The 22,560-nt window shown below is 43.8% G+C and overlaps 1 protein-coding gene across 1 annotated transcript; it reads right to left on the bottom strand.

The window, feature by feature from the left end:
• Nucleotides 1-1,228: 1,228 nt before the first annotated feature.
• TMEM200C (transmembrane protein 200C) lies at nt 1,229-5,421 on the bottom strand. Its single transcript, XM_065629668.1, has 2 exons — nt 5,347-5,421; nt 1,229-3,089 (listed from the first exon to the last, which is right to left on the bottom strand). The coding sequence occupies exon 2, from the start codon at nt 3,044-3,046 to the stop codon at nt 1,397-1,399; it is 1,650 nt and encodes a 549-aa protein (XP_065485740.1). The 5' UTR covers nt 3,047-3,089; nt 5,347-5,421; the 3' UTR covers nt 1,229-1,396.
• Nucleotides 5,422-22,560: the final 17,139 nt, after the last annotated feature.

Raw genomic sequence — 22,560 nt, 5'->3', positions numbered from 1 at the left:
CTGAAGTATTGACAAAATCTTCTGAGCACATAAAGCTGCTTTGCCAAAATAAAAAAGTGCCTGCTGTGCTGCAGCTACGAAAATGAAACAGCTCATCAATTCACCAAAAATCTGCCTACAGACAAGGCATTCTCCAGCCTTCAGGAAACCCGATGCTTTCTCACGCAGGAAGAAATCCTCACCACGCCAAAGTCAGTGAGAAACCTCCGCTAACTTCAACAGGGCCAACTGCTATGAGATTGACAGGGCTATCATTATGCTTTAAAATTAATCTCATGCACATGCATTCACAAATAGGAACCATAACAGCAAAAAGGCTTAAAGAAACACTTAAAGGGAAGTGAAAAACCCAGAAAGAACATGCTGTAGTTTGAGATTGATGTGTTAGTCATGAAAAATCTAATTTTAATAGTAGGTCAAACCTTTAATTTTTTTTTCCTTAGCTTGTCAAAATCTCACATTTCTTCAGCTGTCACAGAGCACTGTTAGAAATGGAGACAGAATCTTCTGATTGAATTAAAGTGTGGTTTCTCAGTCTGAAACAGTATTTACTTTGAAATTAATCCAAAATGATTAATTACCCACTTAAAAGCATAAGCAAACCTTTGGCCTCATAGCATCTCTATAATCTTTCACAGTATAAAAACAAAAGGCTTCTGATATCTGTAATTACTTACCAAAATAAAGGACTTTTTAGTGTAGCAGTTTTGTTTGTAAATGTTTTATTAAAAAAAAAATCTTTTAATGCTATTAGTCAATACATGAGTAATAATACTTAATAAAGTATCACGTAGTAGTAGGTATTTTGGATTCAGGAATGTAATGGTTTTAACTAGATCAGAGCTCTGTTCCGCTCCAGTCTCTTCTAAATTGTCATTTTTGCAGAATTTAAACAAACTCATTCTTTGTCAAGGTACATCATCCTTAAGGCCTTGCAAACTTTTTGGTGATTGAACCAAAACAAAGAGAGAGCTCGGCTTTCTTGATCTGAAGACCACGTTGCTATTGAGCTTAAAAAGGTGCCTGCAGTTTTCAAGCAGTTAGTGACCAATCAGCAAGAAAGAAATCAGAGGAGAAAAAAGAAGGGGCACTTGGAAATCAAAACAGTAAAGTGCACAGTTATTCTGTCCGAAATTGTATTAATCTGATCCAAAGAACTTACTGGACTGTGGATATTTAATACAATTTGGCTTGCATGGAACATACAATCACGATCGGACAGAAAGGATTTTCTTTTTCTTCCTGAAGTCATCTACAGGATTTACTGAACTCAATTTTCAAGGGCAACATACTGCAGCTCTTTGGATATTGATTGGTTTCCTAAGTCCACAAGAAGATAGAGAAGAAGGGAAGGTGTGGAGGGTTGCAAGGTGTCCTTGTGCCTTCTCGGTTTTGTTTAGATGCCAGTACTCTCCAGTTCCCCATCCTCCAGCCCTAATGCAGCGTGTGACCTAGAAATCATAAAGAGTTTCTCTTTATTTGTGTACTGTCTTTGAGTTTGCTGGGATTGCTCCCCTGTTTGTTCTCTGCTGGTAGCCTTGAGAGGGTCTGTCTTCTCAGCTGGTTCCTCCTCACAGTCCTGGATTTTACTGGCTGGGGTGTTGGCAACTGACTCCAAGGAGGTGCCTGCCTCCTCCAGGTGGCTGTAGCCCTTATTGCTGCTGGAAGGCTCAGACTGGGAGCTCTGGGAGTCCACTCTGGTGATGGCAAGGGGGCTGGAGGGGGGTGATCCCCCCAGATCCAGAGATTTGGAGTAGCTAGAAGATGCTTTTACCAAGAGGCCGGAGTCTGTGCCCCTGCTGACAGCTGGGGACCCAGGTGGCTCAGGGAAAAGGGGACGCCTGGCATCGGGCAAGCAGCTGGTGCTCTGCCTCCTGAGCACCAGCTTGTGCCTCCTCGTCCCACAGCCTCCCTCGATGTGGCTGCTGCTGAGGTCGGTCAGGCTGAGTTCAAACTCCCCCCGTGGGATCTCCCGGGCTCCTCGCTCACCTGGGGGCCTCCGCCAGCTTCCCCCTCCGCTACTTGGTGCCAAGGGCAGGAGGGTGAAGGCGCTGAGTGAAGAGCCGACGATGGAGCTGGCTGTGCTGCGCTGGCCCCAGCTCTCTGGTGGGCTGCAGGGTGGGCTGGTGACGGTGCAGCCAGCAAGGGCGGCACGCTCCCGGTAGATGCTGTACACAGCCTCAGCCAGGCTGGGCGGCTGCAGTGGAGTGCAGAAGGAGGAACGCCGTGGTGAGGATGCCAGGTCTGGTGGGGAAAGGGAGACACCCAGTCCTGGTGGCCAGGAGCTCTTGGCCAGCATGGCTGCAGCACCCAGGCCTTCACCACCAGGCTTTAGCTCCAGGCCTCGGGACTGCACGTAGTTGACAAAGCCATTGAGAGGGGCTGAGGCCGGGGTGCCTCCATCCTTGGTCCGCAGGCTGTGGGCATCGATGACAGTGGAGTAGAGGTCACGCAGGTTGATGATCTTGGTCTTCTTGTCACGGTTCTCGTGCAATACTGCATTAGCACAGATGAAGAGGAAGATGCCGATACCCATGATGAGGGGGCCCAGCACCTTCAGCTTGTCTGAATGCAAGTAGCTTGAGAAAAGACGGAAAAGAAAACCCACTGAGGCCTGGGGGGATGAGGAAGTTGGAGGGGACTGTGGGGACCCCTGGGTGGTAGCAGTGGTGGAGATGTTGGCTCTGGAGGGTGACTCTGGAAGGATTGCTGCTTGTGCCCCTTCCTGGCTTTGGGAGCGGTTCTTGGGGGTGCCACCCTGTGGTGCCAGGTGCCGGCTCCCACTGAAGCTGCCTTCTCTGTACACCTGGCTGGGCTTTGGCCAGTAGCCCACCACGGCCAAGGCGATGCCCACCAGGAGTACCAGGATGCCACAGAGGGCGATGAGCCCTGAGAGGGAGCACAGCTTGAGCTTGCCTTTCACCACCACCACGTCATTCTTGCGCTTCTTTTTGGCCTTGCGTTTGCGTTTGGGGACTTGACTTTGGGGTCGCAAGGGGTCCTGTTTCCTAGCCGAGATCCTCAGGAGGCCTCCAGTGGCGATCATGGCTGGCTACCCAGAGCACTGCCCCCCACAGCCGCTCCAGCTCCTGCAGCGAAAGGGAAAAAAAGAAGAGGATGAGGACCAGTGGTAGACCTGCAGCACAACAGTTATTTCCCCTTACTGTTCCTCATTCAAACTGCTGCTGATTTAAACCCTCGACAAGTGGGATGGGGTTTGATACCAACAGGCCCATCTGCCTTGCCCACAGAGCTCCCATGTATGAGAAAGAGACAAGCAGACTGACAGCATCCAAGCAGCCATGTGCCCCGCTACATTCTTGCCAAACAGCTAATTAGTTTCTTTACGCTCCAGGTAAATGACAGAGGGAGTGGTATCTGCTGATGTAAACAAAAAAACGATCTTGCTGGTCTCAGAAGGAGCTTGCAAAGCACCAGAGCTCAGAGATGCTGAGCCCCACTCCCTAACAGGATCTGGGGTTACACTGCACACTGACTGTGCTTAGTGATGTCATGCAGGATTTGAGGGGATAAGGCAAATAAAAATAGGAAGGCAGCATATTTGATCTATAGATAACATTTGTTTCATTATACTACTTGTACATTACTGAGGACAGGGTTGAACATATTATTTGCCTTTCTTCAATGAGCAGGAAAGGAATTACTGTGAAATGCACAAGGGAAACATTTGAACACTGTCAAGCAGTGCCCTGTGTAAAAGTTTCCTCCTAGCCATTTGCACTTGATCTGAGCCATTTGCACTTGATCTGCAATATTACAGAAATTCACCTCCCACCTGCGGTCCAGAGGCACCCCTGGTCTGGGAACATGTGCAATCCTCCAGGTAACTGTTATGTAACAGAGGAGAAATCTCCTCCCTCCTCCCCTGGCCCCAGAAAGGGGAGATGGTGGCTGGTATGTCAAATTTTATTAAAGGAGGAGCGAATCCCTGCAAGTCACCTGGGGAAACAGCAATGACTGCTTGTCGGGAAACCGGCAGGGGACTAAACATTGAGCATTTATGGCTGTTGTTTTTAGTGGATCATCAGAAGTCATCTATCTCCCTGTTCCAGCGATCTGAGCTACAAGATGCAGAGTGTAGGAGCAATTCCTGCACTGTTGCAATTCTTTTTGCAAGATATTCTGTCATGCTATCAAAGAGCAGGATCCCCTCCCCCCTTTCTGAGTGTCCGATTATTTTTTGAGGGAGAAAAAGATGACAGCACCAAATATAATATGATTCACAAAGTTCAATTCATTTCACTGAAAGGAGATTAAGTAAGCACTCCTCCCCACAAAAAAAAAAATCTTGCTCCCCTTCCCCTGTTCAGCTTTTAAATCTTTTCTGTTCTATTCCCAGATTGCCACGTATGAGGTAATTTCATGTCCCACTTACTCCGTTTGTATTTTTCCCCAGAAAAAGACGGGTGTTGTCAGCAAGGACATTGTTAAATTACTCTCCGAGGTACCTCATGCTCAAAACAAAGAGTGGAGTCTTGTCTTTTCATTCCTATCGCTGAAATATTTATTTAAAAAAAAAAGAAAAAAAAAAAAAAGAGTGTTCGTTCAAAGAGCGTTCGTTCTTTGTTGATGCAAAAGTGTAATTATCGGGACATGTTTTGCTTTGATTACCGGTTCGTTGGTCTCATTCTTTCTGCTGCCCCACTAGCCAGCAGTCCGTCTCCTCCACCACGGCAAAAGAGAGGGCAATCATCTACGAGCAAATCTCCCCAATTCGGCATCGCCTGGCACTCAGTTGTGGCGATAGAGAAGCGTGCGAAGGAGGGCACCGTGGGACCACCGGCCATCGCCAGCGACCGCAACACAACCGAACAACCCGGCGCTGGCAGGACCTGGAGCCACGTTTCTCACAAACTGACCGCGACCTCCATCCGCGCCCCAGCCCACCGCCGCCGGCTCCGTAAGAAGCCCTGAAGCGCTACCCCGACGCGAATCGGTAAAGACCCAATACAGTTTTAACAGCATTAACTAGCAGCCGGTTTAACCCCTTCCCACCCCTCGGGCGCCACAGGCAGGGCTCGCCGGCTCCGGCCGCCGGGCAAGGGGCCGCCGCGCACCGCCCTAAGGGCGCTCCGGCAGCAGAACCAGCGAGCCAGCCGGGGGCCGCCGCTGGCTCCGCCGGGCGCCCCGCGGGCAAGACGGGCGCCCCGCGGGCAGGACGGGCGCTCCGCGGGCAGGGCTGGCCGCGCAGCTCCCCGCCGTCGGGGCAGGCGCTCAGTCCCGCCGGGCGGCAGCCTCGGGCCGCCCTCGGGGCGTCGGTCGGGGGTCGCGGGCGGACGGAGCCGCAGCTCAAGATGGCAGCGGAGAGGGGACGCGGTCACTTACCGAGGAGGGCCGGGGAGAAGTCCGCGCGGGAAGCGGCCGAGCCGCCGCGGGGAAGAAACTTTCCGGCCCGAGCGGGCATCCCCGCACGGCGCCCGCCCCGCCGCCGCCTCGCCGCTCCTCACGGCCCCGGGCGGGCGGACAGCGGGGCTGGGCCGAGCGCCGGGCGCCCCCTCGGCCCCGCCGCCGCCGGCCGCCTCAGGGAGCTCCGCGGGAGCGCTGCCCCCTCCCCATGCCGCATCCTTCCCGCCGCGGGGCCGCCCCCCGGCAGCGCCCGCCCGCCCTCGCCGCCGGACCCGCCGGGCCGGCGGAGCCGCTGCCCGTGCCGCCGCCGCTGCGGGCGGTGCGCGGCTGCCGCGGCTGCCGGCCGGACTCGGCGCCGTTGCTAGGAGACGGGAGCCGTGACACAGGGAAATTGCAGCAGGATGGCCGCGGCCGCCTTCCCCCGCCCCGCCACCTGCGCACCTGCGCCCGCCCGCCGGCCACGCCCCGCCCCGCCGGCCACGCCCCCGGAGGCCCCACCCTCAGCGGCCACGCCCCGTCCTCAGGCGCCCCGCCCGGCCCCGCCCCGCCATTCCGTGCGTGCCGAGCCGCACCGTGCCCGTTGAGCTTTTCTTTCCCTGACAGCATGAGGTCCCGTCTCCTCTCCCCGGCTCTGTCATCCCTGGGTTCTCCAGGTCTCCCATTTAGAGGTCGGCACCGCGAAGCGGAAAGCCCCTCAGTCTCCTTTTCACCACTGGTGTCTCAGCAGTCTCGGACTCAGCCACCCCACCCGTGTTTTTTCCCATCAACTTTGCAAGAATGCCTAGGGAAAACACCAATAAGCAGGTGAAGAGATGAACAAAGTAACAGAGGATGAAAGTTCCAGCTGAGGTATGTCATCGGTGTCACCCAAGATCTCATTGTCAGCAGAGACCAGGAAATGATGTTCTCTTCTGAACTGCTCGGTGAAAACTCTGATTAAATTGAAGCTATCACCTAAGTGAGACATAATCTAGCGTGTCCCATCACACTGCTTCCCCTATTTGTCAGAGGAGATTGCTGCTGATTGCTTTAGTCGAGACTTGTTATGGGTCCACTGTGAGCTAGAAAGACAGATCTCAGGCAGGTATCTCAGTAAATACAGAAAACTCATCCTGTGGCTTGGGTTTGCGCCTAACGTACATTGCGTGGTTTTCTGGGGTGCACAGACTGAACCTGCCTTTTTGTACGGTGGCCTTGGATTCCTCTTGAATCCGGGGTGTGTCCTCGCCTGGGCCAAACCAGCTCTCTTCTACTGCTGCTTGGCTTCTTGTGTGGGAAGACTATTCTGTGTGTAAAACAGCCTGCCAGAAACTGAGGGGCAGTGAAGAGAACCTTTATGGTCTCAGACTGTGTTTTTAAAAAGAACGGATCCAACACAAGTTGGGAAAATTTCCAGAGAGATTATACATATTCAGTTAAATTGTATATATTCTAGCCTCAACAATTTTGCAGTTCTGTGACTGTTCATCCAGGCTGTGCTATTACATGTCTTTCACCCCAAATATCAGTGCCTGTTTTGAGAACAAACAAATCCTAAAGCTGCACATATGCATTTTAATGTCATTTGCAGTTTGTCTCAGCAAAATCACTTGGGGCACATTTCTTTTAGTAGACATATAACTTTTGGTTATGCAACAGGCTTGCAATTTAAGATTTATTATTTAAGAACTTCTTTTAAAAGTGTGCTTTGAACAGTCTCGATAAACCCAAGTCTTCTGACATTCAGTAATTTGCTTTGTGTTCAGCCCCGACTATCAGAGAAAACCAAACATATCACATCTGTTTCCACTGGAGACCTGTATCACATCAATAATGCAGCATCACCAGACTCTTCCCTGAAAGGCTCCTGTGTTAGAGAAAGAGGGAGAATGAGAGAGATTTTTTAAAGGGCAAAGAGCTCTTATCCCTATCTGAGTCATATTTTCTATTTCTGTCAAACTAAAGCATTCTATTTAGCCATCTTTTTATACAACAGCATTTCCATGTTTTCATTGCTAAAGATTTGAGTGATTAGGCTATCATCACATTCACAGTTTTCAAATTACCCTTAGCAAAATGTGCTGTAGGTGAGGCCAAATCCTGGAAAACAAAAAATATGTTCTTGGGTGAAAAGCTGCTGAAAGTGTTGTTCCGCAGTAGCTAGCAATGCAATCTTAATTTGCTCTACACGATGAGGACCAGTTGTACAATGGCAGGCCAAATCCCTCAGAGCAAATTACCTTGCTGAGTCGCGTATCCCTACCTATCCAACAGATTTATTCTTGTTTAACAAATGCATTGGAAGCTTAAATGAAACCTTTATTTTATTTTTAGTTGATACGGATTTTTGTGCTCCCAGCAGTGGAACGGTTACAAAAAGCAGCTTTCCTGTGGGTCTGGTTTGCTGGTTGCCTGAGTTAATTTGTAACTGTCTGTGTTTGCATTGACTACTGAGCGCTGCTGGCAGGCTCAGCACTTGCCTTATTCATGTAACTTTCTACATAATGCCGTGCATTTACCATTAAACTGTAATGAACATAAAAAAATATCAGGAATTGCAGAGAGGTTATTTGACCTGGGGTTTCTTTCTCCTTTCTCCTTTCTCCTTTCTCCTTTCTCCTTTCTCCTTCCTCCTTCCTCCTTTCTCTTTCTCCTTTCCCTTTCCCTTTCCCTCTCCCTCTCCCTCTCCTCTCCTCTCCTCTCCTCTCTTCTCTTCTCTCCTCTCCTCTCTTCTCCTCTCCTCTATTTATCTATATAAAAATCACCAGCTGGTTTTGTTAGGTTGTTTGAGCATAAGATGGTAACCTTCATGTGGTTCTTCTCAGGATGTGGTTCAGTACCACAATGCCATGAATTTTAGTATAACCACTCGAATATGTTCCACCCCAGTCTGGCTGGGTATGTCAGCTCTAATCCAGGAGGTGTATAGCCAAGTTAACATACCTCAGCCCTCAGCAGGCCCAAGGTCCAAAAACAATTCAAAGGGCAACGTAAAGTGCTTGGTTCATCTACCTCAAATACTGTAGCACCTGTGGGTTCCAGCCATGGACGTGCATTTCCCAGTGTAGAGATTAGGCAAAACAAAGAGAGAAGCTCTTACTCAATATACTTTCATCCTGAGCACAAGATTAAAAGGATAAATATGAAAAGGGTTGTTAGATGAGCAGTATTGAAAGCATAAGAGAGAGACATTCTGCACAGACTTCAGGTTTTCCCGAGTGATTTATCTTCACAATTTCTCAGACATAGAGTAACAGAAGTATGAAAGGGTCATTGCCATCTCAACCTATATCCTGCTGGCAGAATGGCTTCCAGTCGTAACAGTGGCTCTGGCCTAAAAGCCCATTGTAATTGTAGCTTATTTAACTAATTTTAATTAGCTAATTTATTACATTAATAAAAATGAAAGCCAATGTACATTTTGTACATATGCTTCACAGTATATTGTGCTACATGCCAAGGTTTCCTGAGTCTGTATTGCTGGAGTCATAGCTTCATCTTATCCAGTAGCTGGGAAAGCTGTAAGAGCATCACTCCCAGTCTGGCCACTGGTCTCAGAGTGTTTGTTTTGTCTTGCCTTAGCCCCATATACTTTATTTGTTTGTTTGTTTCCATGGCAGTGAAGATTCTCATATGATTAATGGTGGAAACTCTGGTATGATTAATGATTATTTGATAACAAGTGCAGGGGAAAAGAGCAGCACTGTGAATGAACTATGAGAAATCATCCTCACTGAGAAAATATATATTTGAAATCCTTGCAGGCCTACATCAAAGACAGTGAATCTGCATCATGTATTAGATTCCTCTGGCTTATTTGATACGAGGTAGAATCAGAGGCAACTTTTCATTGTGTAGCAACTCTGAGTCTAGGGAATCCACTGAGAGCAAATGGCAATTTGCATGTCTACTGTTCTTTCAAAATTAATTATAGCAGAGATACACATTGCTAGGAACATTTGTCAGGGTGAAAGAAATACACAGCCATGAAATCTGATGATTGAAAGGTAAAGGGAATTAATACTTTAAGATGAAAAAGCTTTTCCATAAAAAAAGTAAAAAAGAAATACTAGTTTAGCTCTCTTCAGTTCTTACTGACATTCTCTGTTAATAGATTTTTATTTTCAAGGCATAAATTACACTAACCACTTCATAAATATATATATATCTTTAATTGGCATCTTGCAAAAGGCTTGAAACTAGAGGAAACAGAGTGGGAAATGTTCCTGGGTCAATTGTGACATATTGCAGGAAGTCTGTGACGGTTGCACCCTCAGGTTATGAGCCGTGCTCAGGGGCAGCTGTCACTCAGTTCCTTTTAAATGTTCTGTGCATGATTTCTCAGCTGGCTTAAAAAGAAATAGGAACCATTCAGCCATGTTATTTGCCTTCGCTTTTGATTTGTTGATACAAGACAACTGCAAATAACTGCAAAAAACTGTACCTGTTATTTGTGGACACAAAACCATACAAAGACTAATAAAGAACACTTTCCAGGCTATTTGCCTGGAAGGTAAGACCAGTGTAGCATTTGCCTCAAATCTTTGTAATTATTTTTTTAATGTTGTTCCTGCTCTGCTCATGGCTCTACAATGTAAGCTCTTTGAGATGGAGGCCATCCCAAAGCAACTTGACCCTGGCTGCAATGAGATATCTCTGTACAAGTGTTTCATGATTAGAACCTTCTTATTGTTTAAACGTTTTTATTGTATATTTGAAGGTCTACAGCAGATGACGTGAATATGTATTTTGTAAGGCAAGTTCAAAAAATAGCTTGTTTTATCATCAAGCCTTAGAAATACTATTTTGAGTCAGTGGGACAGCACTTGTCTATGAGAAATAATGACAAAATATTTTGGACAGAGGGTTGGAAAATGTTTTTATTGTAAGTTATATCGAAAGTACATTACTTGCATACTAAAGCACTAGTAGGAGGGGAACATAAGAATGCACCAATAACATATGGCTCCCACTGTCTTTTTTTAATTCTAGGGCAGTAGGTGCTACAGAGATTTTTAGCCTTGGTAATTTAAAATTGTACATGTTCAAAAATAAGCCTGATACCAGAATTTTTGCAACTCTCTGCAAGGGTTTTTCAACAAGGAGGGAGATGCTCATGCCTTTTATCTGCATTGCTCATTGCAAGTCTCAACATCAGAGGGTTCTGGGGATACGAAAAAAGCTCAATTCAGAAGTGGTCAGGCAGGAGTGGTGGGCAGCTCACCTACTCCACATGGGGATAGGACATCCATGAAGTGGAGTTAGTCCACCCAGTCCATGAGCTGGCTTAGTCGACCATCACACAGAGCCTGACTAGTTAGCAGATATTCTACAATGTTAATGATATCAGTGTTTCCCCCTGTTTCTTGGGGATACACCTGCTGCTTCCCAGAATACCCTCAGGCTGCTGAGGAGAAGGGCTGCCTTTTCACTATAGAAAATACACAATAATACACAATGCCTGCATTAGTTGAGGAAATTCCTGACTGGTCTGGTGAGGCACTGGAACAATGCAACAGAGCATAGTCACACTTACAATTAATAATAAGATGATTTGCAGAAATCTGCATGAAAACACAGTCTGTCATTCAGGAGAATACAACAATGATTGCATCCTTCATTTTTAAGAGAAGTGTTTTATCAGACCAGCACTCACTGCATACGTACTCCTGCATATTGATGGCTGTCTTTGCCCTACATTATTAAAGGATTAACTTAGCATTTAGTAAATGGAAACTGTTACAGTATCTTTGTTATATGCTGTCAAGAGAGATTAACCCATATTTTTGTTTGTTTGTTTGTTTGTTTTGGTGTCATTTCCCTTCCCCCATGACCTGCAATCAGAGCAGTGGACATCTGATCCTCACTGTGGAAAGACCACAAGATAATGTAGAGTACTTATCCAATAGAAATATTTTTTATAGACTATCAACAAAATTTGTCACAACCTGATGAATCGTGGAGGTCCTTAAAGCTCTCTGGTTCATTGCTGTCACCTTCAGTGTGATACAAGATCTGCTCAAAAATGAAGACCTAATTTGCCCAAGATTTAATGGTACGTTTTTGGAACATAAAGGAACCCAGAAAATGTATTAAAACTCTGGTGGAGGAACCCTAGGTTTGCCAGGAGAGTTATCTTGTTTCTACCAGCTCTTCCACAGATTCTCTGTAGAGAAGGAACATTGGGGTAAAGTCAAGAGCACATTTTAAATGTGCCAGGTACCACAAAAGTGTGAACAGCCTGTGGATTTCTTGTCTGTGGTAAGAGCTAAACCCTTCACAGGCTTAGGGTAGCATAGAAGTGAATTGTAGAGTTCTTTGAGCTCTGCCATGCTCTGGACTCAAGTGCCAGTGTCAGTGTGCTGTTCTCTTCAGTCACACTTATGTTGTGCATTAAACTACTCTAATTCATAAAGGTAGCAATAGATATTTTCATAACTTAATGTTAAAATAGTAAACTGTGCCCTAAAGTTGTAGAATGGCGATTTAACAGTGAGCAGTAGGTGCTAAGTCCTAAAAGTAGGTAAAAAAAAAAATCCTTTTCAGAACTAGAACTTGAACTTTGTAGTTAAATAACACTTAGAGACTCAGATTGTAGGTCATCGTTTATTAAATATAATTCATAACACTTTACATGGAGGACTTGATTATTATTCTTTTGATATTCATGACACATATTGTACCTATACTTTGACTCTGAATGTTACTGTTGCAACATTCAGTTATGCTGGTCAAGTGCCTGGTATTACAGTAATCATTGTCAATCAGTTTTGTAACTTTAAAGCTATGGAATAGTATAATTCAAAGAAAGTGCAACTTGCTAATTTGTCTTTTTGCATTGATACAAGCAAGCTGAATTTATAGAATGAAGTAGGTCTGCTGGAAACATCATGGTTTTACCAAAGCCAGGGAATATTCACAGCAGAAAGCCAATAGGAATATTTTTTCTTTCCTACAGGAAACATTACCATGAAAGAGTGAAACAGAATAAATGAAAAAATTATCAACATCACATGTGCTTGCTGTTCCTTTTGCTTTCATTACCAAACAACTCACTTTTCTTAAAGATAAAAAATAAGGCAGCCTTTGAGTTGTACAGGCTATAAAGGTGTTGCTTGCTCTGATCTTTTCAACACTCCCACTGGGATAGGTCATGACCTAGTTAATCTATATAACTGAACAAAAGTCAATTAACTTGCTATAGAGTTTGACTAGAGAGACTGAAAGGAAAATTTGGCCTGCAGGTGCTGTGGGATTATGTATGTGAGAAAAGCAACCAGGCTTTGGCCCCAAATGTCAAGCACTAACTCTACTGTTCACATAGGTGAGAGCTTTGCAAGCCTCTGCAGGCTTGGATGTTCCTGAAAGACCCAGAAATTCCAGGCAGGAAGAAAAAGCATGCCTCATCTTGTGATGCAGAACATAGCTGATTTTCAGTCTGTGTTTATATCTTTAGTTATTTTTAGAGAGTTGTTTTACTGAGTTTTATTTCTAGATATTAATGGTGCAGAGAAGGTGCCCTAAAGCGCTCAAAAAGGCAGAATCTGGAATAATTTTTTGGTTTTCCTGAAATTCAGTTTTGAGTAGTTTGGGCTATTGAACAGAAGGATGGGAAGGGCTTTTTTCATGCTCTTTTTTCTCTTTGCTTGTTTGAATATTTTGGGTGTGAAATCAAGCTTGTCATGTACGCTGGTTAAAAAGCCTCAACTCCTCCATTTACTCTGCATTCTGTTTTCAGTGAATGCTTATTACTCATGCATAGCCAAGAGTATGAGGATCACAGATGCATTAAGAACTGTGTATTTAACTTTAAAATAACCAATCAGAGCTTAAGAAAATACTAAACAGATATTTCCAAGTAATACCTGCAGCTATAAATTAGGGCAGGGTTATACAAGTAACTGTCTCTTTCACAGCTTCTGATGAGGACTCAACCACAGTCACAGCACTTCCACTCTTGGTTACTTCTGCTGTTCCTAGGTGTCCTCACCACAAAAGGCTGTGTCAGTTCCTGTCTCAAATATGACATATTGCATGACAAGTGGGTGGAATTCATCTCACCTAACTTTGGAAGGCTTTAACATGCCTACATCACTTCTAGAGCATGACAGATCTGGTCTTCTGTAGGAGTAGCAGTTTGAGAGGAGTGGTTTTCTGGAAATACCTGGTTCCTCCCATTGATTATAGCAGGACTCTGAACTCTAGGTTTCCATGTTGCAGATTTTCACATTGCAGACTTTTCCCTCTGCTTACCTGTACTACTTACATGACTTCCTCTGAAGCATTTTTGCATAACATCATGAGAGTTCAGCAAAGTCCTAGATCTCAGGGTCAGGTTCCCCAGATTTCTATTCTGCATCTCACAATGCTTTCTATATCACAATATCTAGGTATATACACACATCAGTGTCTTCATGCCTCTTTTTCTATGTATGGATCCTCGAGGGAATTCTGCAGCTGTCTTGAAGACTGGATTTTTTTTGCTCTGTATTCAAAATTTAAGTTATTCCTGATTAGAAATTCGACTGATGGCTGTGCTGAAGTGTAGACAAGATTTTTTGAGGGAGATAAATGGACAGGACAAACACTTTAAAAGAATGACAGCTTGTTGCATTTCACTGAACAACGTTTTTGAGAACATTAAATAACTCCTGAGTGGCAGGATCACATTGCAGTGGTGACTTAAATAACAAAAAGCAGTTGCAGAACATTTAGGTGTGGAAAGACATGTTCTTGAATTTGTATGATGAGCTTGCTCCAGCCCTTCAGCACGGATACCAGAATGAGGGGTCCTTTGGTAATAAGGAAAAGTGCTTTGGCTGCACTCTGAAATCCTGCTACTCTAATCTGATGTTGATCAGTTGGCAGCATGCCTGAGGCTGGGAACGCTATGGAGGAGGTCATACATAACCACGTGCATAAGACCACTGAGCATATCCTTATTCACAAGGTGGTGATCGTGGAAGTGTTTCGTAGAGGAATTTGAAGCAGTGATTATTCTGAACTGAGGTAGGGACAATACCAAATGTTAGGTATGACCTGTGGACACCTACTCCAGTTCTGGCATTCCTCCCCTTCTACCACTTATTCATCCACTCAGACTCCTCCTTCCATCATGAGGTACATGCTGCTGAGTCTCCATGGTTAGTTTGCTAACTATAAGACCGCAAAAAGCAGCTGCATAAGGTTCATTTTAACGGTAAAGGTGCAGGCAGTGTGACTTCCCTGATTGGCATAATCAACATCACAGAATCACAGAATCACAGAATGTTAGGGATTGGAAGGGACCTCGAAAGATCATCTAGTCCAATCCCCCTGCCAGAGCAGGAAAACTTAGGTGAGGTTACACAGGAAGGCGTCCAGGCGGGTTTTGAATGTCTCCAGAGAAGGAGAATCCACAACCCCCCTGGGCAGCCTGTTCCAGTGTTCTGTCACCCTCACTGAGAAGAAGTTTCTTCTCACATTTAAGTGGAACCTCTTGTGTTCCAGCTTGAACCCATTACCCCTTGTCTTACTGTTGGTTGTCACCGAGAAGAGCCTAGCTCCATCCTCGTGACACCCACCCTTTATATATTTATAAACATTAATGAGGTCACCCCTCAGTCTCCTCTTCTCCAAGCTAAAGAGACCCAGCTCCCTCAGCCTTTCCTCATAAGGGAGATGCTCCACTCCCTTAATCATCTTTGTGGCCCTGCGCTGGACTCTCTCCAGCAGTTCCCTGTCCTTCTTGAACTGAGGGGCCCAGAACTAGACATAATATTCCAGATCAGGTCTCACCAGGGCAGAGTAGAGGGGAAGGAGAACCTCTCTGGACCTACTAACCACCCCCCTTCTAATACACCCCAGGATGCCATTGGCCTTCTTGGCCACAAGGGCACAGTGCTGGCTCATGGTCATCCTGCTGTCCACCAGGACCCCCAGGTCTCTTTCCCCTACACTGCTCTCTAATAGGTCATTCCCCAACCTGTACTGGAACCTGGGGTTGTTCCTGCCCAGATGCAAGACTCTACATTTTCCCTTGTTATATTTCATTAAATTTTTCCCCGCCCAACTCTCTAGCCTGTCCAGATCTCGCTGGATGGCAGCACAGCCTTCTGGTGTGTCAGCCACTCCTCCCAGCTTGGTGTCATCAGCAAACTTGCTGATAGTACACTCAATTCCCTCATCCAAGTCATTGATGAATATATTGAACAGTATTGGTCCCAGAACTGACCCTTGAGGCACTCCACTAGATACAGGCCTCCAACCAGACTCCGCCCCATTGATCACAACTCTCTGGCTTCTCTCCTTCAGCCAGTTTGCAGTCCACCTCACTACCCGATCATCCAATCCACACTTCCTCAGTTTTGCCGTGAGGATGCTGTGGGAGACGGTGTCAAATGCTTTGCTGAAGTCAAGGTAGACCACATCCACTGCTCTGCCATCGTCAATCCACCTTGTTACGTCTTCATAAAAGGCTAGGAGGTTGGTCAAACACGACTTCCCCTTGGTGAAGCCATGTTGACTGTCCCTGATGACCCTCTTATCCTTGATATGTCTTAAGATGGCACCAAGGATAAGGTGTTCCATCACTTTCCCAGGGATGGAGGTGAGGCTGACCGGTCTATAGTTGCCCGGGTCCTCCTTCTTGCCCTTTTTGAAGACCGGAGTGACATTTGCTTTCCTCCAGTCCTCAGGCACCTCTCCCGTTTCCCAAGACTTGGCAAAGATGATGGAGAGCGGTCCAGCAATGACTTCAGCCAGCTCCCTCAGCACCCGTGGGTGCATCCCATCTGGACCCATGGATTTATGGATGTCCAGATTGCTTAATTGCTCCCTAACCCAGTCCTCATCAACTGAGGCAGACTCCTCCATTGCCCTATCCTCAACATATTGAGGATTCAAATATCTACAGAGATTCTGAAATGTTTATAGTGTTCTGACTAACTGAGGAGGTAAAAAGGGGAAAAAAAAGTCCTGAAAGATCAGGTGTGAGCAGCTGAAGAGAGTATTATAGGACTTATCAAACAGGAGACAAGCCACACTCTCCACATCTAAAAGGCAGCATAACACACTGGCCATGGTTAACTAAATCTCATGTAATGTTTCTAAACCCAAAGGCTGCTGAATGTGAGCTTAAATCTGAACTGTCTTAACTTTTGGGTTTGGTATTTGCATGACTCTAATGTATGCCTTTTCTCAGCATGAAGGTGGACATCATCAACTTTATTTAACTGCATCTTGAAAGAGAAATCTCTTACCTTGCTAAAAGGAGAACTCATCACTTGACATTTCATGGTGACAGAGTCTCCCCCTCAGCACCATTACCTGTCTCCCAAAGTCAGGCTGGTTCCTGAGGCTCCTACAACTGCATCTTCCCTAGAGCTACCCCATAGCACAGAGGGCCATGCTGGCTTGCAGTAAATACAAGTATTTTACCTCTGTATATTCAGAAACCACTCTTTTCCTCATTCTGCATGTAGAGATAAAACCTTGACTCCCTTTCTGGTCCCTCTGTGGCCGATGCTTCTCTGTCCCATATCTTCCATTTTCAGTTTTTAAAGAGTTTCTCAGTACTAATGGTCTCACTAAGAATATTGGACACGCTGCATGGGATCAAGTAGAAAACTGATCTACTGAGTTCAGTTTTGTCTCTCTGTAATAGCCTGGAGAAACTTCGTGGTAAAACTGTGCTGTCTTGTTTTCCCCTCCCCTCCAAATGTTAAAAAGGTGAAGAATCGACAATCTGAAAACAAGTGAACTAACAAATTTCTTAAACAAGGTGAATTACTTTTTTTTTTGAGCATTAACTAAAATTTTGCAAGAAAACATTATTTTGAAATTGTCAAAATGACATCCTTGCCTAAACTTGTTAAATAAAAAAGAATTTTTTGAACCAATTATTGTCTAAGAGTTTTGATTTTGGAGAATTTATTGCATTCATGGAATAACTGTCCCTCCCCCATCCTCAAGATACTCATGGAGCTGATGTGGACCCAGACTCATCCCATCTAGCATATAAGCATGAGAGTGACTAAAGCAAAGATGCAGAAGAATTGTCTGAGGAAACTGAAGGGTCATGAACAGGACTGATACTCTAATTTGAAGTCTAGGTGGAGTGCCCATTTAATTTAAATATAGAATAACGAAGCAAAGCTGATTTGGATAGACTTCCTGATGGATTCTGGAAATGGGAATATACTAGTTCATTAAACATAGCTATGTTGCAAGCAGATTAAGCTGATTTGGGTTCTTTATCAGTGGAAATAAAGACAAATGTCTTTCTGGTGTGTTATTTGAGACAAAAGGGATGCAAAAATATTATCTGAGCAAGAAAAACACATCAGAGAGTATTAAACTTTATGGTGACAAGATACTGTGATGGATTTCTGTTCTTCAGAGCTTTGTGCAGATATTTTATAGTTAGTGATAAAATAAATGGGATGCTTGGCATTTGCAGAAAGGTGATCTGGGAACCAGTGGAATAGATAAGAAATTTCTTTCATAAATTGATGTGAAAAATCAGGGAATGGATTTTGTTCCTAGTCATACCAGTGTAAATCTTCAGTAACACTGCTCTAAATGAATGATGAAATTGATGTAACAGAAGGTGGCCTTTGTGTTTCAGATGAGTGAATCTCAAAAACTGTATGCTATTAGTTTTACCCCTTGTAACACTTGCTTTTGCCATTTATTTTACCTAGAGGACATCTTATAATGTTGTTTGTCAATCTCCACACCACTCTAAACTCACACCGGGGATGAACCAAATTTAAATATGAAACAACCTGAACTGAGGCTATTCTAGGTAGACTATTGCCATACTAATGAATAACAGACTAAGTGAAGCCCTCTGTGGGCTATGATGACCCAGCAGAGTTAAAACTTGAAGACCAAGTTTCTAGAAGCTCCAGCTCCCATCCAAACAATGCTGTGGACTGCATAAAGCCTTTCCTCCTCCTTGACACTGGCCGGCTACATCCAGCTGCAGGAAGCCCAGGGTAATCCATGCCATTATGAGACCCACAGAATGTCATGATCCTGGTATGCTACAGTCATCCTCAACCTTCTGCCACTGTAGTGTGGAGGTAAAGTTCAGTTAACGTGGGCAGCACTGTGCTGTTGAAATGGTGTCAGTGACATTGCAGATGGTAGATGACATGGGAAGGGACCAATTTCTAGCTTGTTCTTCCACAGCCAACCCACTCATTTTGGAGCATCAGCCATGAAGGATTTCATATCTAGATATAATGAGGATATAATGGAACTGGCAATTCCACTCTCACACTTGTCTAGCACTGTTGCTATTAGCTCCTACTCAGAGACAAATGTCCAGCGCTTCATATGTATTTGACATGAAAAGAACTGCAGACTTGAAGCAGAAACCTGGCTGGGCTTGCAACCTAATTTGCAGCAATTTCTCAACCACACAAACTACAAAAACAATAATCAGAGGTACAAAGCCAATAGAAAGCTGCTGTATAGACATTCTACAAGACTTTGTAAGATATAGCTGGGATTTGTCTTGTAAATCAACTAGGGAAAACTAGAGGTAAGGGAAAATTGTATTAAAACGCTTTCTTAAAACACCGTCTTGAAAAACAGAGGGCATATCCACTATTTTTTTGAATACTTTAAGTGCTTAATCATGATATAATATCACTCGAAATTTTGTTATTATGTAGTTTGGCTTCATAGAATGGTGTAGGTTGGGAGAGGCTTTCAAAAATCATTTACTCCAACCCCTAGTGCTTTCTTGAAGTGCAGGTTTACAAACTGCTTGGCAGTCCGGTTATCTACCATTAGACAAAGACCAAGATTTGAAAATGGACTAAAGCGATAATTTTGGAAAGTTGCTAAAGGTACCATTGGCAAATGCTCACGTACTTTTAAAGCACATTTTGTTTCTGCAGAGCACTTACTGGTTTAGATAGCCTCCACTGAAAAATAATTAATGGCTCCCTACATTGCTTTTAAACCTAAGGGAGAGTCAAGCTTATTTTGAAGCTATTAATAAAAAACAGTTGTTTGCAGCCTCCAACTAAAACATAAACACTCCTAACCATTTAAATCAAGGGGATTTTTCTGGGTATTGTTCAATGCTTTTATACATATTGGTTTGCGGGAGACAAGAAGAAGAAATAGAAAGTGCTACAGAGAAGAAAATGACAAGGGGCACAGTCTGAATAAACATTGAGAATGTGACCCTGAGATGAATACAAGCCTACAGCAAAGCTTTAGGATTAATATCAGCTCAAAAATGTTTTGGAAATAAGGCCAAAGCGCTAGTTTCCTTCTTTCAAATATCTGTTTCTTGCTTTCCAATGTAATAGCTTGGGGTCAGGAAAGGGTCTGTTTGCCTATTCAAATAGAGGATTTTTTGTTATGAGGAAAAGGAAATCTAAGAAGTGATACAGAGCCTTTAAGCAAAGGCAGTGCCCTCCTGAAGATGCTGCAATAATGTAGATTTTGTTATTGAATTTGGACCATCTACAATTAGGAGGTTGATATTTACCTTCTATATTTTCTGTGGTTTGTTTATACCACCAGAACTGTGCGAAACTGATTCATTTTCAAAAGGTGACTGGAAGGTAATTACTGCCCCAGCTCTGAAATTATCCTCCCAACTTTTGCCTTGCTGTGTCTATTTGCTTGAATAGACACGCTCTAAAGGCAACAGAGAAAGTCATATATGATATTATTGCAAACATTTGCCACATTCATTTGTTAAAAGCATGGGTGAGTCAAAATTAGGTAGCCCACAACAGAGCTAAATATAATTTAGTTTTTGAAAAACAATGTATGGCATAAACGTTCCGAGCTTGAATAAAAGGTTAACTCCCAAGGCAAGACTTTTAAAATCCTAACAACTCATATTGACACTGGCATTTTAATACGACAGAATCTTACTTGTGGAAAATAATAAACACGTGGGCGACAATGACCCTGCCATCAAGATATTAGAGATAAGACCAATCGATGTATGTGGGGGATACTGGTGAAAGAACAATATACCAATCTGGAAATCTATTTGCCTTTCAGTCTATTTGTATTATTATGTTTGGCTGCTGTCTTGAGTGATGACAAATGTCTTCTTTTAGCGGTTGAATAAGTATTCTATGGGACTATTGCTTTACGACAAATTATGACTCAAATTTTGTGCTTGGCTGAAAATGAGCAATTAATCATGGTCACAGGCTCTGTAACTCTGGAGAAACAAATATCCATATTCAAAGATACATGGAATCCGCTCATACATGTTAGCTTTTTCTGCTTGTATTTTTTGACTATGATGCCATTCTTCTTTTCTCCTTTCATATGATAAAGAGCACCGGGAATCCAAGTGGCTGTGAGGTGAGTCATGCACTCTATGCTTTCAATACTTTTTTAATAATGAAAAAAACCAACAACGACTATTTTTTTTTCTTTCCATGGTAGTAAAAAGTGCTTGAAAATGTGGTGAGAAAGCCATGGAAGTGGGTACTTGTAGTTAAAAGGACAGTTCTTTACACATGCAAAGTTGGATTTACTATAAATAATTGTTCCAACATTAATCTCTCTTTGAAGATCTGAATCAAATGCTGTTTCCAATTTGGTAAATATTTTCAGGAGCTTGTTATTTTCAGCCAGCAAGGAATTGAAAAGAAAGGAGGGAGAAAAGGTGGGGATCTTACAAGAAATCTTGCCAATAAATTTCTTTTGTCATCCTGCACAAGCACTTTTCAAAAACACACAGTGGAAAGCTGCAGTGTAGAGAATAAAGACTTAACTGGGATTCAGCAGAAAGGAAAAAGGAAATAATTGCATTTGATTCTGCTCTCACGTACTTCGGTTGCACTCATAGCTACACTGTATTGAGTATACATTTCTCTCGGTGTAAATTAAAGAAGGCTTAGACCCAAGCTTGGATGTTTTGGAAACCAGTAGCAGACTGTTGCTATAAAAAACAGATGCTGAAACACTGGAAGCTTGGAGCCTTTTTTGTTCAAATGGACCTCCTCATTGTCAAAAACAAGACTTCTCAAAAGCTGGTCTTCACGTGTTCTTTTGCTTTCAGCTCAGTTTTGTCACATTGAATAAAACCTGAAATTGTAAGTGATACACTCCCTTAAGTGGAGCTTTTTGCCTGCGCTTAATGTGGCCCCTGCTTCAAGTGAGGCTGGACCAGGTGTCCTCCCGAGGTGCCTTACAGCTTCATTTGTGCCATAATCCTGTAGGTTTTGGCCACTGCTTTACATGAGGAAAATGAAAGTTTGATGACAATTCTGATGTAATTGGTAAAATTATTATTACTGCATGGGGGAAGGAACAAGCTTGTGCTTCTTTTTCTTTATTGCAATTAATATGCTTTGGGACGTGGAAGGCTTTGTGTGTCTTTTGCACTTTTTGGCTGCTATATTTTGAAACTTTTGAATTTTTATTCAGTTAACAGTGATATTACTATTGTCAGCCAATATGTAACCATACCTAAATTATTATTTTTACTGCTTCAGTACTAAATTTGGCCTAACCCATTTAAGTCATTTTTAGAGACAGATTTGCATTTGAGCTGATTATGTGAATGCCAAGTTCCAGCCTACAATGACGGAAAACAGCTGAACAGTGAAATAGTGAGTGACACTGTTTATAAAGGAAACAGCTCCTGACCCTCGATGACAGCTCTGCGAATATGATGATACAATCATGTGAAGATGTTTAATCTTGCTCACAGTTACTACTACATTAGTTCCTAATTTGTTGCCTTTCTCCATCATCAGAACATGTTCTGCAACTCATTATGTTGCTGAATTTTGCTTCTATCTGTTTCCTCTGGGTGATATCTTGTGAAGGGTCACAATATTTATAATATCACTTGCCTTTATTTTCATAGGGCTACACTCTGCCTTTGAGCATAGCATTCAGATAGAGATACTGCAATATGTTGTGCCGTAGCAAGAATAGCCCCAGGAAATGATGTTCTTCAGACATTCCAATGAATCACATTTTTCTTTGTTTTTCCCTTTATCTGGCAAGTAAGTGGCTATTAGCCTGTATAACGATGAGTTTGACTAGTCATTAAATCAACTCACCTGTGCTGATCGGTGCATGTATGTGTCTATGTATATACATAGTGTGTGTGGGACAAGCAACAGTGCTTTACAATAGGTGCATTGCTCAGGTGTTGGAGGTCGCCCCCCGCTTCCCTTTTTTTTCCTTTTCAATTCTTAATCTCTCTCCAGTTCTACATGCTCTCAG

The sequence above is a fragment of the Caloenas nicobarica genome, chromosome 2 (assembly GCF_036013445.1).
Source record: "Caloenas nicobarica isolate bCalNic1 chromosome 2, bCalNic1.hap1, whole genome shotgun sequence".
NCBI classification, from domain to species: domain Eukaryota; kingdom Metazoa; phylum Chordata; class Aves; order Columbiformes; family Columbidae; genus Caloenas; species Caloenas nicobarica.
The sequence above is the reverse complement of the archived record's forward strand: the minus strand, read 5'-3'. Positions and strand labels throughout refer to the sequence as shown.

Bases quoted from the DNA above. Each gene is read 5' to 3' on its own strand.
- TMEM200C (XM_065629668.1), bottom strand. From the start codon at position 3,046: ATGATCGCCACTGGAGGCCTCCTGAGGATCTCGGCTAGGAAACAGGAC.